Source organism: Perognathus longimembris, chromosome 6 (genome assembly GCF_023159225.1).
Source record: "Perognathus longimembris pacificus isolate PPM17 chromosome 6, ASM2315922v1, whole genome shotgun sequence".
Classification (NCBI taxonomy): domain Eukaryota; kingdom Metazoa; phylum Chordata; class Mammalia; order Rodentia; family Heteromyidae; genus Perognathus; species Perognathus longimembris.
Window position 1 is genome coordinate 2,637,131 of NC_063166.1, and position 17,130 is coordinate 2,654,260.

The 17,130-nt window shown below is 52.0% G+C and overlaps 1 protein-coding gene across 1 annotated transcript; it reads left to right on the forward strand.

Moving 5' to 3' along the window:
- The first annotated feature begins 1,256 nt into the window (after positions 1-1,256).
- Positions 1,257-9,124, forward strand: LOC125352484 (glutathione S-transferase A1-like). The gene is made up of 6 exons (XM_048347628.1): positions 1,257-1,375; positions 2,810-2,861; positions 3,576-3,708; positions 5,308-5,449; positions 7,929-8,060; positions 8,881-9,124. Exons 1-6 carry the CDS (start codon positions 1,289-1,291, stop codon positions 9,001-9,003), a joined length of 669 nt encoding a protein of 222 aa, XP_048203585.1. The 5' UTR covers positions 1,257-1,288; the 3' UTR covers positions 9,004-9,124.
- Positions 9,125-17,130: the final 8,006 nt, after the last annotated feature.

Genomic DNA, 17,130 nt, shown 5'->3' on the forward strand with positions numbered 1-17,130 from the left:
ATCTTTTTTTAAAAAATAGTATGAAATCACCCCGTCTCTACGTGTCAGTTATCCAGTTCTTACTACCTGCTGCGTCCTGGGCTTTCCGCTCACACGTTACACACACCCTTGCCTAACCCGCTGCTGCTGGGCTTGCTGGCCCTGGCGTGAGGCTTTGCGTGGTCTCTTCCACGGGGCTCTCCCAGGCACCCAGCGGGGGTCAGTCACCCCACTGAGGACCCGCGGTGAAGTCTAAAGGTGCTCCTGACCGTCCTGACCAGGGGCGGAGATCATCCAGCCCAGCACCAATGGAAGCTGCCTGATAAATAAATAGTGGTGGTGCTCAGGGCAGCCTTCCAGAATCATCGCTCAGCCCCAAACAGCTGTAGTGCAGAAGGACCTCGGAAAGGTCCAATGAAGGGCTATCAAACATGTGTGGCTAATCTTAAGGGATTTGTAAATCTTCCATTAGCCTGGTACATACAAGCACACATCCATACATACCACATAAATGGCACTAAGATGAGAGTTTCGCCTTCACCGTGCCCGTCACCGCGACAGTGCACGCAAGAGTCTGGCCCGGAGAGAGAGCGTGTTAGAATGCCGGGCTTACCTCATCACGAAACCTGCTCAGATTACTGGTGTTCCCACCTACGGACTGGGAAAACAGCAAGCGTTGTTTACTAAGCACCTATTAGGTGCCGGCTGCAGGCTGTGGTCAGGGCGAGGCAGGTCCCGAAAGCGTTGAACCAGGCCGTCCGGGCCGCCGGCCGGGGCTCTGCTCCCGCCGTCCTCGGGCCCCGTGGGGCTCCGCTCCCGCCGTCCTCGGGCCCTGTGTCCCCAGGCCCCTCGCCAGGCTCCCAGGTCCTCATCCCTGTGGGGCCCCGGGCTCTCCGTCTGTGTCCTCTGAGTGCGGACCACGGGAAGGGAGAGGCTGGGCTTGTACAATGTCAGGATGGCGGGCGCTGGGGGGTGAGAATTGGGGTCTTTCTGGGACTCCCCGAGTCCTTCCATGAAAAAGGCAGGCAGTCCTTGTGGAGTCCTGCTTCCCTGACCTCCATCCCAAAGTCACTTTGCCTGCTTTCATTCACTCATTCCCTCCCTCCCTCTCTCCCTCCCTCCCTCCCTCCCTCCTTCCCTCCCTCCCACCCTCCTTCTCCTTTTTTCTTTTCTCTCTTTCTCTTCTTTCATTCTCTATCTCTTCTTTTCCTTCTTTATTTCTGTCTCTTCCTTCCCTCCTTCCTTTCTTCCTTTCTCCCCCCCCCTTTCTTTTCTTCTCTCACTTTAGTGACACGGAGCCGTCGGGGTGATGGCTGGGAGGCCTGTGCTGCACTACTGCAATGCCCGGGGCCGCATGGAGGCGGTGCGCTGGCTGCTGGCGGCCGCCGGGGTGCAGGTGGGTTCCAGTGGAGCATCTGTCTGCATCTGTCTGCATCTGTCTGCATCTGTCTGCATCTCTCTGCATCTACCTGCATCTACCTGCATCTCTCTGCATCTCTCTGCATCTGTCTGCATCTACATGCATCTGTCTGCATCTGTCTGCATCTGTCTGCATCTGTCTGCATCTCTCTGCATCTGTCTGCATCTCTTTGCATCTGTCTGCATCTGTCTGCATCTCTCTGCATCTACCTGCATCTGTCTGCATCTCTTTGCATCTGTCTGCATCTGTCTGCATCTACCTGCATCTACCTGCATCTGTCTGCATCTACCTGCATCTACCTGCATCTCTCTGCATCTCTCTGCATCTGTCTGCATCTCTCTGCATCTGTCTGCATCTACATGCATCTGTCTGCATCTGTCTGCATCTGTCTGCATCTCTTTGCATCTGTCTGCATCTGTCTGCATCTACCTGCATCTCTGCATCTGTCTGCATCTGTCTGCATCTGTCTGCATCTGTCTGCATCTCTCTGCATCTCTCTGCATCTGTCTGCATCTGTCTGCATCTACCTGCATCTCTGCATCTGTCTGCATCTCTCTGCATCTGTCTGCATCTACCTGCATCTGTCTGCATCTGTCTGCATCTCTCTGCATCTGTCTGCATCTCTCTGCATCTCTCTGCATCTGTCTGCATCTGTCTGCATCTGTCTGCATCTACATGCATCTGTCTGCATCTGTCTGCATCTGTCTGCATCTACCTGCATCTACCTGCATCTCTCTGCATCTCTCTGCATCTGTCTGCATCTGTCTGCATCTCTCTGCATCTCTCTGCATCTCTGCATCTGTCTGCATCTGTCTGCATCTACCTGCATCTGTCTGCATCTGTCTGCATCTGTCTGCATCTGTCTGCATCTGTCTGCATCTGTCTGCATCTACCTGCATCTGTCTGCATCTTTCTGCATCTGTCTGCATCTCTCTGCATCTCTCTGCATCTCTGCATCTCTCTGCATCTGTCTGCATCTGTCTGCATCTGGGCCAGAAGGGAGCATTCCAAACGTGTTCCTAAGACAGGTGGTTTCCACACTGTGAAACCAAGAACAGGTTCGCTTGAATTAATGTGTCTCCTTTGCATCGCCTCTATAATAATAATTAAAAATTATCTCCAGTTATTAAGAAAGAAGTGGATGTATTTGACCAAAGGAAAAGCTTAGCAGTTTGTCCATCAAGGGGCACGCATACAATTAAAAGGTATTTTTAAGGAAAAGAAAAGAAACATCAAATCATACCACGGCTTGGAAGTTGTGTGGCTTTAGACAAGTTATAAAACATAACTTGGGTATTTATGTAGCAATTAGAAACCTGAATGTTGGTTAGATACCAAGTACTCCTAATGTTTAGAAGACTGTCACGACGGGATGAGCTAACGTTTTCTGGTGACTTCTTCTGCTCGCAGTTTGAAGAGAAGTTTTTAACGTCCGCGGAGGACCTGGACAGGTTAAGAAACGGTAAGGACAGCGCGTGCGTGCTCTGGCTGAGGGCGGCTAGTGTCGGGGGCCCCCCCCCGCAAGGGCGGGTGTCAGGACCGTGGTGGCTAGGGACGGCGGACGGCGGGGTGACGCGGGAGGCGGGGCCAGTGGCCGCGCTGCGTCCTCCGGGGCCCTGGGGGCGGCTTTCCCGCTTCCTCGGGCTCCCTGTGCCCTCAGGAGCTCCAGTGGGCTTGGGGTCCCGCCGGGCCTCCCCCGAGGCGCGCTGGGGACCAGGGCCAGGCAGCTGTCTTCTGCGCTGGCCTTGTGCCTGCGATGCGGTCATCGCCGTCGGTGGCGCAGGCTCGGAGGGGCCCACAGCAGGGCCTGGCCTGGGAACCACCATGGACTTGAACACGAGGCGACTCGCTTCAGACACTTCCTACGTGATAATACCTGGAAGGCGGGGCATGCCCGCCAAGCAGGTCTAAGGGCTCCATGAAGATTGCTTAAGCCCCAACCCAGAGGAGGTCTCGTATGCATTTGCCATAAAAGACAAGTGAAACCAGTTAACTAGCCAAAGGAAGAGCGAGGTGCAGAGGAGACACAGAGAGCTGAGAATACATCGTTGACCCCGAGGACTGCGAAGCATGGCGCTCTCCTTTCTTACCTTGAGTCACTTCAGTAAACGTTCTATCATGGAAGAGTAGACTGCGTCAACATGTCGCTCTTCTTTCTCTTCCCTTCTTTCAAAAGATGGGAGCTTGATGTTCCAGCAGGTGCCGATGGTGGAGATGGACGGCATGAAGCTGGTGCAGACACGAGCCATTCTCAACTACATCGCCACCAAGTACAACCTCTACGGGAAAGACGCCAAGGAGCGAGCCCTGTACGGTGAACTCGCCGTTGTTTATTGTTGTTGGTTTGGGGCTTGAACGCGGGGCCTGGGCGCTGTCCCTGAGCTTTCCTGCTCAAGGCTCGTGCTCTACCACTTTGAACCACGGCTCCACTTCCAGTTCTCTGCTAGTTAATTGGAGGTCGGAGTCTCACGGACTTTCCTACCTGGGTTGGCTTCAAACTGAGATCCTCAGGTCTCAGCCTCCTAGGGTTCCAAGGCGAGCACCATCAGTGCCTGGCTGACGCTTCTGTTCTTACGTCAAAGATCATGCAGGAAGGATGCAGCGCTTTCTTTTCCCGCATGACCAGGACCCTGGCGGGGCGGTCATAGCCAGCAGCGGGCACTGAGCGGATCCCGGAAGAGTCCGGGAGACCAGGGGAGAGTAAATGTGCTCCGGGTGAGCCTCTCAGTCTCAGCCCGAGGACAGCCTCCAGCGGAGAGAAGCCAAGCTAGCCTGGGTTCCAGGTGCCCAGGGGCTTCGAGTTTGGACCCCAGCCATCAGCCTGGGACAAGGCACCCAAAGTTCCAGGGTCCAGACAATGAGTCTTTGGGGAGGGAGAATCCAGTGGCACCAATTCCCAAGTTCTAGAAATGAGATAAGGACCACCAAGAACTTGGACTACCCTATAAATGAAGGTGCTTGTCAACATGGTTACAGAAGGTGGCAGCTGGGGCAAGCTCAACTGACCCCCTGCCACCAAAGCGAGAAAGCGAGGGGTCTCTGCGCTGTTCTGAGAGCACCGCCTCACAGGAAACAGCGGATCACGGGCATGATCAGAGAAATGGTGACCATATAAATAGCGATAGCTGGAAATTCCGATGACTTCCAAAACCTTCCTGTTTTGAGAGACGGAAAGGAAAAAGACCTTCTAAAATTAGAGAGTGTTGGTGTTTGCATGATTCTGAGGATGTACTGAAAACACTGGATATTATCTTATAAAGACTCAGCAATCTCAGCGTGCAAATACATGACAAAATAAGCTGCTCGATTCACCACAAAAAACAATGAGGGAAATGCAGTGTGAAACGATACAGGAATGAGCACCACCTTAGATGGGCAGAATTTATAACCGAGTAAAAACTGCCAAAGTGTGGAGGCATTTCAGACGGTCCTGCAGAAGATGGGGGGGGGGGGGTTGTGAGAAATAGTTGGCAGAGCCCCTAGCCCTAGACGTGAGATGAAAGTCAGGGTGTGCAATGGGAAATGAGACAAGAGAGATGTGCAAGAGGGTGGGCGGGGGCTCCGTCGTGAGCCCGCCCAGCGTAGAATTCTTTCGCCATTAGACTGACACAAACGAATCCTACTTGCGTGACTGGTGGAAACACGAGCCGTTTCTACCGTATTCCCGCGTGGCTGTCAGCCTGGCCGGCCACTCATGCTTCCGTGCCTCGGCTAGCCACGGGTGTACCAGAAACGTGCAGCATCTAGCCACCCTGGGAGGTAATTGTCAGAAGTGAATAGTAGTACATAAATAAACTTCACAGGACTCTTGCTAGCACGCGGACTCCCTATCGAGCAGGACGCTTCCTCAGATTTTGAAACTGAACTCCAATGTGGGAAACACTGGTGTGGCTGCTGTTGCCTTTCAGGATCGACATGTACACCGAAGGCATGGCAGATCTGGGCGAGCTGATCATCACCCTCCCGGTGGGGCCTCCAGCACAGAGAAACGAGCGCATCGCCTTGATCAGAGACAGGGCAAAGGATCGCTACTTGCCTGCCTTTGAAAGAGTGAGTGAGGCCGTTCCACGTTGGGGTGGAGTTCAGAGGAGAAGAGGAAAGCAGCGGTGGGGCTCTGCAGAAGCATTTTCTAGAACATGCTTCAAGCTCACTTCCGCAGAGCTTTGCTGACCTTCAGACGTTTAGAAACGCGGGCCATGAAGAAGCATTGCGTGGCTCTGCCCAAGTTTACGATTTTTTTCGACAGAACTTCCCTTTGCTGCAGCCCAGTCTGGTACTTGGGTTCTCCCCAGAGTACGGATTTCATCTAGTCCTCGCTAAGCCTGATCTGTAGGAACCATGAGCCGCCCCTGAGACTGGGCTAGGCCCTGCAGAACTCCAGGAATCAGGGGATGACAATCACAAACACACAATGTTCTGGTAGGTCCCGTCGGGAGGCAGGCGCGCAGCTGCGGGTCTGGAAAGAGCTCAGTGCTTTAAGAAAGGATGAGAGGGGCTGGGGATATGACCTAGTGGCAAGAGCGCCTGCCTCATATACATGAGGCCCTGGGTTCGATTCCCCAGCACCACATATACAGAAAATGGCCAGAAGTGGTGCTGTGGCTCAAGTGGCAGAGTGCTAGCCTTGAGCAAAAAGAAGCCAGGGACAGTGCTCAGGCCCAGAGTCCAAGCCCCAGGATTGGCAAAAAAAAAAAAAAAAAAAAAAGGATGAGAGGATCTACACAGGGACAGGAGACAGTGGGGGGTACATGGGAGGAGCTGGAGGAATCCACAGGAAAAATGAATGTACACGGCTGACCCACCCCTGTAATCACAGCTACTCGGGAAGCAGAGATCAGGGGACTGGAGTTTGAAGCGAGCTCACACTGAAAGCTCTGCGCGAGACCATCCCCCCAAACCCCACCGGTCCTCCTCGTGGAGGTATGACGCAAGCAGCGAAGCACCAGCCAGGCGGACAAACTTACAACCATAAAGCTCGGGGATCCAGTCTAAGACCATCAAAAAAGTTTTTTGTTTTTTTTTTTGGCCAATCCTGGGGCTTGGACTCAGGGCCTGAGCACTGTCTCTGAGCTTCTTTTTTTGCTCAAGGCTAGCACTCTGCCACTTGAGCCGCAGAGCCACTTCTGGCTTTTTCTGTGTATGGGGTGCTGAGGAATCGAACCCGGGGCTTCATGCATGCTAGGCGAGCACTGTATAACTGGGCCACATTCCCAGGCCCCCCCCACTCCAGTTTCTTTTCAAAAACCAATTAATATGTATGATTTGAGATTATGTCCCTCAGACATTAGAGGAAAGTCAAACTAAGAAGCAAAGCTCTGTTCATATAAAGGAGCACCTTGAACACATTTCAAAGTTCTTGTACTTATACTAAGTACAAGATACTAAGAACTTACGCTACGTGCGAGATGCTAAGTACTTATGAACCAAAGGATGACCACAGGCAGTACCATATTCTTACAATAACCAAGGAGGAAATAAGTCCTTTAGCATGCCTTTTATAAGCAATCACATTCTTCTTTTTTTTTTAACTAAAAAAAAAGAAATCGATTCATTGCTGACTCTGCCCCATGAGAGCAGTGACGGTTTTGAGAAGCGATCAGGTCCTCGAATTCCCCTGTGTATACCGTGGTGCTGAGAGCTTAGGGCGCGTGGCACGGTGACACTCTCCCCAGACATCGGCTGCAGTCACCTGTGCACTGACGTCAAAGAGCTCGGCTTAAAAAAAGAAAGGACAACAGATGTTACATGGCAGCACGAGGTGCTGGATTCTATTTTGCACTAAGTATCATCCAGGCTTCCCTCTGCTGTCTGTCTGTCTGTCTGTCTCTCTCACACACACAGAGTATAGTGGGTAGTGAGGGAATGACTTAACAGTGGTTTATCTTTAGTTGATCATGCTGTGTTTTTCCTTTTTATTACTAATAACGCGCTATACACACGTAGTACACACCGCACATTTCCCCAAGAGTTAGGACGGAAATCTCATGATCTAGGAGAGCTAACACGTGTGCAGTGCCCGCCTCGCCGGCACCGTGGGCATCGGGGCGTTGGTCTGTATCCCACGCCCGTGTCCGCGCTCGGGCTCCCGCGTGCGGAGGAAGGCGCAGCCATCAGCCCCTCCCAGACTCGCCAGGACGCAGACCGGGAGAAGTGAAGAGAAATGATGAGCTCCAGCCCCCGATGGCACCTCGGAAGCAGAGAGCAGGGCAGGGCAGGCAGGAGGAGAGTCACCTCCGGGGGAGAGGTGCCGTTGCGGAAGAGGGGGAGACGGCCAGCGGCGGGGAGGGCAGGCAATGAGAAAACCACAGGGTGACACACACGGGGGTGAGAACAAGAAGCCACCTGACCTTCAACCCGGGAATGAGCATCTCATACATCTCCCTCCAGTCAGGCAAAGGCCTAGACCTGCCCGGAGGCCACAGAGAGGGGCGAGTTGAGGCGGAGGCTCCAGCCCCCTCTGTGTGTGTGTGTGTGTGCGTGCATCTGTGCACACGCATGCGCTCACACCCTGACTCCTCCAATCCCGCAGGTGTTGAAGAACCATGGGCAGGACTACCTCGTGGGCAACAGGCTGAGCAGGGCCGACATCCACGTGGTGGAACTTCTCTACTACGTGGAGGAGCTGGACCCCAGCCTTCTGACCGGCTTCCCCCTGCTGCAGGTGACCTCTCCACAGCCCCCCGCCGCCCCGCCTCCCCCCACCACTGCCACAGCCACGCCGTGTTTGTCTCTTCTCGTGAGGAGCAGCCGGGCAGCCCCCCTCTGCCCCTGGCCCCCGCTCCTGGCCTCTCCACGCAGCCTTGCCTCCCCTCGCCCAGAGTTTCCTCCTCCGCGCAGCCCGCAGGCCTCTTCCCCTCTGCTCTTCCTCCCTCTGCTCTGATGTCTACTCTCCGTGTTTCCATAGCCCCTTCCCGATCACAGTCTCCCGGCCTCACGAGCGGTTGGAACCGGCCTGATCAGACTTACATAGGCTGCCCTCCCTTCCAACTTGACAGCCCTGTGTCTATGCACCTTGGGGTGCCCTCTCTCTCTCTCTCTCTCTCTCTCTCTCTCTCTCTCTCTCTCTCTCTCTCTCTGTGTCTCTCTGTCTCTCTCCATCTCTCTCTCTGTCTTTCTCTGTCTCTCTCTCTGTCTGTCTCTCTGTCTCTCTCTCTGTCTCTCTCTCTCCCTCTCCCTCTCTGGGTTCCTGACAGACACAGCATTTTTGTTTGGCATCGGGCTGATGATTCCACAGGGGTTACACCTCAGTGGGCGGTGCGGAGGTGAACTGAATACAGCAGAGTTGAGGACTGTGTGGTTGAGCTCCGTGTGTGTCTGGCTCCCATGTTTCCTGTGCCTGGGATTCTGTTCTCAGCCTCCACCCTGAATGGATGAAGAGAATCTCCTGGGCTTTGTCCAGATGGCTTCCGGTCTCCTGGGTGGTGTTCATGGCGGGAGTGGACTTTGGGCCCCCGTCTGCAGCTCTGCTTTGTGTGTTGCAGGCCTTGAAGACCAGGATCAGCAACCTCCCCAACGTGAAGAAGTTCCTGCAGCCTGGCAGCCAGAGGAAGCCTCCTCTTGACGAGAAAGTTCTAGAAGAAGCAAGGAAGATTTACAAGTTTTAGCAAAGCTGGCGTTGACCAAGCTGCTACAGATGAAACTTGTGAAGTTTGCGGTGCTGGCGTGTTTCATGCCTATGCCGAACCTGGCTATTTCAAGAAAATAAAGTTTAATAAATTGGATGCATACCCAGGTACATGAGGTGTGTATATCAGTCCACAATATGGCACAGAAAAGAGAAGGCAAACAATAACAGCAAATCAAAGAAGATAAAGAAACGAAGTAGTAAGCATACCTCCAACAACAAATGGAAGGGGCCAAAGTTAATACAGAGTAAAGTAGAAAGCAAAAAATAAATAAATAAACCTTCAAAAGTAAGGGATAAAAACCTAAAATGAGAAGGGGAAAAAGCAAGAACCACTTTAAACATAAAGGAAAAGAAGAAAGGAGTAAGCGTGAGTGAGAATCAGGAGATTTCCAAAGGAAAAGGATAAAAACAAATAAGTATTACAAGAAGGAAGAGAGAGAGGGCGTCACCCACCTCCAAGGAGGAAGCCGCCCCAGGAACAGGTGGGGTTGAGAGTACAGTTCCTGTCCCCAAGACGGTGGGGGGGGGGGGAGGAAGGGGGCGGGAGGCCCCGGGCGGTGCCGAGCCGAGCTCACGCAGCCTCTGCCACGCAGGCGACGCGGGGAGCCCCAGCCGGCTGCTCACCCCGGCTTCCCGGGACAGTCAGAGCGGCCCCTGGCCCTTGGGGGGCCGTCGGCTGCCCTGCAGACGGAGGCGGCCAGGGAGGAGGGCAGAGCCCTGCGCCAACGTTCACCCCGCGCTTAGGAGCCCTTTGCACTCCAAGGAGAGAGGCGTGACACACGCAGCACGTGTGCCCGCGGGGGGCGGGGGGAGGGGAGGGGGAGGGGAGGGGGAGGGGGCGGGGCAGGGAGGGCTGACCGCCCAGCCATCTGTCTCGGGCTGGGGTGAGCGTGGCCCGGGCCGGCTCTCCACAGTCCCCCACCGACGACTGCGGCGGCAGAGACTAAGCGTGCGTGGACTCGCGCGTCCAGGAGCCGCAGGGAGGCTGCGCGGGGGATCCAGCGGGTGCTAACACGATCCGCACAGAATCGGGGCGGGCGACTCGCTGAGGAGAGAACAAGGCTCGGACGGACGCGTGCAGTCTCCAAGCTGGTGACAGACTCAGACCCGGGACGTTTTGATGACACAATCTTTCTATTTGCACTATTCACACACCCGCCACCCAAAGTGGGACACAAGAATTACGCATCTAGCGCGGCCTGGCTTAGAATAGGCTCCTACTTCCCCACTGCCTCCTGAGCAGCCGGGATTACAGGCGTGCGCCACCCTGCTTGGCTACACGACGTGGTTTCCGTCCAGATTCCTCCACGTCGGCACTCTCTCTGCACCCGCAGGGTGCGCCTGTCCAACCCCCGCAATGCTTTAAGTTGCTGGACGTTTACTTGGTGGCCACGAGGGGGCAGGGCCACACAGACCAATGAGAACGCACGCCCCACCCCAGAGAGCTCGTGACCCACACAGACCCAGGAAAATTCAACGCTGCACAGGAAATGTTTAGAGGTGGAGAATATGGCAAGGCTAAGGTACTGTAAAAAGCCATTGAACGGTGTATTTGAGGAAGGACAGTACTAATCAGGATGGAAATCAGCACAAATGAGCTCTGTGGGAATCCCCCCCACCCCCAGGACAGGGTGGAGCAGAAGATGTAGATGGGTATTGTGACCAGTCTTGAGTGTGGTAAGTGGTTATTTCCAGGAAGTGAGTCTTGAGTGTTGGATGCTGGCATGAGAACAATGTTAAGCGCCAAAAGTCACGGCCTAAACAACAAATGCTGGAGGGGCTGTGGGGAAAGAGGAACCCTTCTCCATTGTTGGTGGGAGTGCAAATTAGTACAACCACTTTGGAGAACAGTATGGAGGTTTTTCAAAAAGCTCAATATAGACCTACCCTATGACCCAGCCATACCACTCCTAGGCATCTATCCTAAACAGCAAAACCCAAGATATCAAAAAGACATTTGTACTTCCATGTTTATCGTGGCACAATTCACAATAGCCAAAATATGGAAACAACCCAGATGCCCCTCCACAGACAAATGGATCCAAAAACTATGGTACTTATACACAATGGAATACTACATAGCGATTAGGAATGGTGAAATATTGTTATTCGCAGGGAAAGGGTTAGAACTTGAACCAATAATGTTGAGCGAGACAAGCCTAGAACACAGAAAACAAAGGGGCATGATCTCCTTGATATATGACTGTTAAGAAGGGGTGACGGAGAGACAGTAGAGACCAGGTCTGTGAAACCAAAAACTGCTTGTCAAATAGTATTCCCCACAGGATTGGGGCAGCGACCCAACAGTATGTAACTAAAACCAAACAACTACTCAACATATAAAGGTCAAAAATCGACCTGTCAGTGGAATACAATAGCTCAAAAGCTATGTATGTACGTTCTTATAAGACTACTGTCGACATATTGTCTAATATCGACATTGCATTTAAAGCCCTAGGCGAACTTTCTTGGGCTTGGCCACGTGGCTACTGTATATGTTCTTGATACATTGTATATTGTATATATGTCTACCTGACCTAGAGAAGAGAAAGAAAAACAGGACGTAAGATATCACAAGAAATGTACACACTGCCTTACTATGTAACTGTACCCTTTTTGCACAACACCTTGTCAAAAAATTTGTGTTCAATTAATAAACAAATAAATTAATAAAAAAAAAAGTCACGGCCTAAAGAAGCTTTCTTCTTGGTGCCCCAGAAACCACCACTGGCTCTCTGGTCTGTGGGCCAGGCAGGTTCCCACCTGCCCGCAGGCTCCCGTTCTTTAAGACCCCCTTGCTGCTGTGAGTCTTGTTTTCAAGTCCCTGGGTTACTTTGGTCTTGAACTTTGCCTGGCTGATAAACTTCGGTCATTCGCTGTAAACATGTAAGAATATTCATTAAAAAAGTGGAAAGGGCTGGGCACCCATGGCTCACGCCTGTAATCCCAGCCTCCTGAGATGTGAGGGTCAGGGTTCACAGCAGCGCAGGAAAGTCTGTGAGACTCTTACCTTCAACTAACCCCTAGAAAACTGGAAGTGGCGCTGGGGCTCAAAGCAGTAGAGTACTAGCCTTGAATGAAAAAGCTCAGGGACAGTGCCCAGGCCCTGAGTTCGAGCCCCACAACTGACCAAATAATAATAATAATAAATCCAACAACAGACTAATCACTTCATAACCAAGATCAAGTTTGTGGTGTCATTCCAAACACACAAGCTTGGTCCAGCAGTGAGTGTTCATGGAGGACGAAGATCACAAGACCATCTCAAGAGATGCAGGAAAAGCCTTGGAAAAAACGCAACCTGTATTTGTAACAAAACCTCTGGAGAAACTCGGAATAGAAGGAACACGCCTCAGCACCAGAAAGGCTGTGACTACAGCGCCGAACCTTTCGCCAACACCGCACTGAACAGGGGGAGCCCGAGAGCGCTCCCTCTGGCATCGGGAATGAGAGAAGGGTGGGTGATGAGCCAGCTTGCTGGGGGGTATGGAAAACCCTTTGGCCTTGGCCTCCCCGGGGGTTCTGGAAGACGGGAAGGCATCCAAAGCTGGACAGAGCCCCTTCCCCTCCCCCGTGGCCCTGCGGCTCGGTGCTGCTCCCAGGACCTTGGACATACGATCTTGCCCCGAGCACTCGGAGAAGATAGGGATGTGGTCCTTCTCGCACTCTCTCAGTGTCACGCGGGCCTGACCCTCCAAGGAGAGTACAGGGGACAGAGGCCAGTCGTGTGTAAATAACTCTGCGGGCACAAGCCCTGCCCTGCCCCTGCGGCGGTGCAGGCCTTGTGTTTCCTCTACCGAGCAGACAAAACACAGCACACCCAGGCTACGGCAACTGTGACCTGTACCACCGGTGTGTTTGCTTCTAACTATGTTCTATTAAAGTAGGCCATATGTTTATTCTATTAATTATTTATTTGCATCTGTAGCTCCTCTACTTTGCTTGATGGCCCAATATAAATGTTTTTCCAATAAGCCATTAGCTCACTCTCTTCAGAGGACCCCCACCAGCAACTCACGACAGATGTTCCCATCTGCCTTAGTCCTTTTCTCTCATTTATAAAAATCCTTTTGAGGAGCCTTTGTCTAGGGTCTCCTTTTCTAGAGACTATATGAAGAAAGTAAATTTCTTCATCAACCTGGTCCGGAATGACTGAACAGAAAGGGTCCAACGGACCTGGAAATACGGCCTAAGCTGTGCATTGCCAAGCCTGAAAAGGAACATTTGCACACTTCACGGTGACTCCTCATTCTTCCCACCCAGTATGGAGCAGAGCAGGTGTCTCCAGCGACCCGTGGAGGGGGTGATGTTTCCCAGGCTGGACTCTGCACCTTGGGGGTGGGGGGGTAGGAGGGCGGGATTCCCGTGAGTGAATGACATATGACGCTGCAAGCCTTCCTCCCTAGCTAGGCAGCCAAGAGGGACACGCTTCTAACAAGGTGCAGAGCCTCACAATCTTCGACAATAGCTCGTACTTTCCTATCTGTGTCTCTAGAAAATGCCTTAAAAGTGTTTCCTTAGTATAAAAAAAAAAGTCTGATTTATAGTCATGTAACAGGCATTGGCCTTTTGAGTGTGCGTATACAAGAGCTAAAGAATTCTTCATGTCGTTGCTTTTGGACGCATCCTTAGAGAAGTGTAGAAAGGAAGAATTCAGAGAACCAGAACAGGTGGATTGAAAAAAAAAATGAGTGACAAGGGGAAAAAAAGGAGGCGATGCCACTTTGGACATTCTGTGGCTGCGGTCCACGCAAGAGGGGGGGACGTTGCTGGGAGTTCACATCTGTGGCCGTCACGGCTGTGGCATAGACCTGCACACTTCCTCGTGTGTCCTCAGACCTCTGCTCCCGTCGAGGAAGAGGCCCCCGCGCCCACCCAACACCACCCGACCTGCACTGGGAGTGGCGGTGCTCCACAGGCCTTTCTTCTGTCACCGAGGTTTTGCAGTTTGTTGCTAGGGGTTGATGCCAGTGGGTTTTGTTTTTGTTTTCCTTTTGGGTATTTATTGCTGGTAGGAGAATCTTACTGTAAGCCACATTTGAATTTAGTAGGAAATGACATCATTTAGGACTGTATGACAGCGATCCTGTGAATTAGCCTACAATCACTCAACAGGAATACGTTAACCAGTCTCTTTTTCCAAGTTGAATATTTGTCCGGACGCTCTGATGTTCCCAATATTCCTTCGTCATTCTGAGTCTGCTTAGGAGGGGCAGGCCCGCCTGTTTACTTATCTTATTTTATATTTGTTTAGTCCGTTATGGGGCTTGAACTCAAGACCTGGGCACTGTCCCTGAGCTCCTTTTGCTCAAAGCTAGCACTTTGCCACTTGAGCCACAGCACCACTTCCAGCTTTTTCTATTTATGTGGTGCTGGGCTTCGTGCGTGTTAGGCAAGCCCTCCACCACGAAGCCCCACTCCCAGCCCCACTCCAATTTGTCTTGTGTGCACCTTGTTTGGATTCTGATGCAAATAATCCAACAGTAAAAATAAATAAATAAGAAACAAACCTTATATGACAATTGAAGAAATTGGAATGCCAAATAACTGCCCGAATTAAGATTTTTTTGTTCTTTGGCCAGTCCTGGGTCTTGAACTCAGGGCCTGAGCACTGTCCCTGGCTTCTTTTTTGCTCAAGGCTAGCACTCTGCCACTTGAGCCACAGCGCCACTTCCAGCTTTTTCTGTATATGTGGTGTTGAGGAATCGAACCCAGGGCTTCATGTATATGAGGCAAGCACTCTTGCCACTAGGTCATATTCCCAGCCCTTAAGATTTTTTTTAAACAGGACAACTGTGATGGTATTTTCTAGAAAAGTAGTCATTACATAGTAATGTCACCCTGCATGTGCTTTCTGAAAACCTATGAAATCACCCTTTTTACAAACTAGCGCTCCATTTCCGATTATAGATGCTCCGCTGGCCTGCCTTACAGACCGCCGAGAACCAACTCAACCGTTTCTGTGAACTGGGAGACAGGGTAGAAGCAGACAGCACCTACCTCCGCCACCAAGGATGCCAAGCAGACCTGCTATTCACCCTCCCCGGGGAAACCATCTCCAATACCCCTTGCCCCTCTGACAGTCCTCCCCTGCCCCTTCTCACAGCCCGCGCCCGTTGAATGGCAGCTACGCTGAGTTCCCAGGCTTCTCCTTACCGTCCAGCCACAGCATAAACGTCACTGCTCAGATTACTAAGCTCCTGGTTCTCTTGTTGGCTCTGTAAGTCTGAGAGGGAAATGATTAGACATTGGTAACACTGGTATTTACACACACAATGATACGCGCATGTGATGGGGGGGGAGTGGGCTATCTCATTAGCTTCTTGGGGCTCCAGTTACAGATTTTCCCACAGACTGGGTGGTTTGATCACACGATGGATATTTTGATATTCCCCCCCCCCCCCGCCCCTTTCCTTTCCACTTGTTTCTTTCTTCCGCCTTTCTTCCTCCTGTTTCCCTACAAGGTCTGGCAAGGTAGCCGGGAGGCCCGGGACCCGAGGTGCTCCAGGCTGCCCCTCCTGACTGCGACGCCATCGCTGGGTGTGTTCTCGCGAGCTCTTGCTCCCTGCGCTGGGCTCCTGTGCGGCTCTGTGCACTGCAGATAGAGACATTCAGCTGGGTGGCCAGGAGTCCTTTTCCTCAGAAGACTCCTGCAGCTCCAGGAAAAAACTAAAATTAAAAAAAAATGGTAAAAAGAAAGAAGAAAAGCTTGCTTCTTTTCTTCTTAACAGAACTAAAACAACCCACGTAACCATGTGCTCAAAACCAACAAAAATTTTATCTAAAATATGCCTCTAACACGCTGGTGGGATAGTTTTGGTTATGTAAAATTTGAACAAATGAAATCTTAAAGGGACCCGTCTTAGGCTTTGTTTCGCTTAACACAGTCAGGAAATAAATATTAAATTCTGGTAACTGAGAAATGGCTACTAAAAGTTCTTAGAGTTAAAACCTGTAAAGTCTGGTCCTGTCCATGTATTTGTTCCTGTCCTTGGCTGCTACAAGACCACTGATTTGTAAACACTGGTAAGTTCTTTATAATAAAATTATTTTCATAAAATTGTAGGTAGTAATTCAGCCAAGTGACTTGATCGTGTGGTGGAATGTCTTCACAACTGCCAGCCGTTCACAGCGATGCGCACGTTCACGCAGGTCTTCTGCCCACCCCGCCGGCACAGCCTTCGCTTATGTGTGAGGCCCAGGCCTGGTTGCTTTCGTGATCTTCTGGATGCCTGCTTGGTGTGTGTGGGAGCCGCAGCTTTGAGGCGCCTGCAGAGCTCCGGGAGCCAGCCTACTTCTGGCTGTGAGTTTCTTTGGTTTTCAGCCTCCGGTTTTGGCAACTTGCCCCGGTGACACTTGGGGACGAGCCTGTGTCCCATCCCCTAGGCCCCCAGTGGCCCCTCCTCTCTGGCATGCAGGATCCGCTTGCCCTGCTGGAGGGTTCAAAGTCTGCAGGAGCGCTCTGCCCTAAGCTCTACACCTGGTGTGTAAATCAGGGACTAAGACAGGCCCTGCCCTTCCACCATGTCCTGAGGGGTGTGTGGGGGGGGAACCAGGGCCCACCGTGACCTGTGGGTCATCGGGGATTAGGAAGTCGACTTGTAGCCGACGTGGTGGAAACAAGCTGTGGCTTCCCCATTCAAGATGAGCCCACTTAGACTTATTTAAAACAACAAGCATAACTAAGTGACCAGCTCTGCTCCTCAAGCACGACTGTTACAATTGAGTACATTAACTATGATGTAAACGGGATAAAAGTGTATGGCAAGTCACCTCCAAAAGAGAAGAGACTTCTGACTGGGAATGTGGCCTAGTGATAAAGGCTCGCCTGGCATACATGAAGCCCTGGGTTCGATTCCTCAGCACCACCTATATAGACAAAGCCAGAAGTGGCACTGTGGCTCAGGTGGCAGAGTGCTAGCCTCGAGCAAAGAGAAGCCGGGGACAGTGCTCAGGCCCTGAGTTCAAGTTCCAGAACTGGCAAAAAAAAAAAAAAAAAGACTCTTGGCAAAAGAGAAGAGACTTCTACCTGGTCTTTGGGTACTAAAAACACACACGCACGCACACGCACGCACGCGCGCACACAGGAATCCTACGCCTTTCA

Bases quoted from the DNA above. Each gene is read 5' to 3' on its own strand.
- LOC125352484 (XM_048347628.1), top strand. From the start codon at position 1,289: ATGGCTGGGAGGCCTGTGCTGCACTACTGCAATGCCCGGGGCCGCATG. The intron at 1,376-2,809 runs GTGGGTTCCAGT...TTCTGCTCGCAG, and splicing joins TGGCGGCCGCCGGGGTGCAG to TTTGAAGAGAAGTTTTTAAC. The intron at 8,061-8,880 runs GTGACCTCTCCA...TGTGTGTTGCAG, and splicing joins CCGGCTTCCCCCTGCTGCAG to GCCTTGAAGACCAGGATCAG.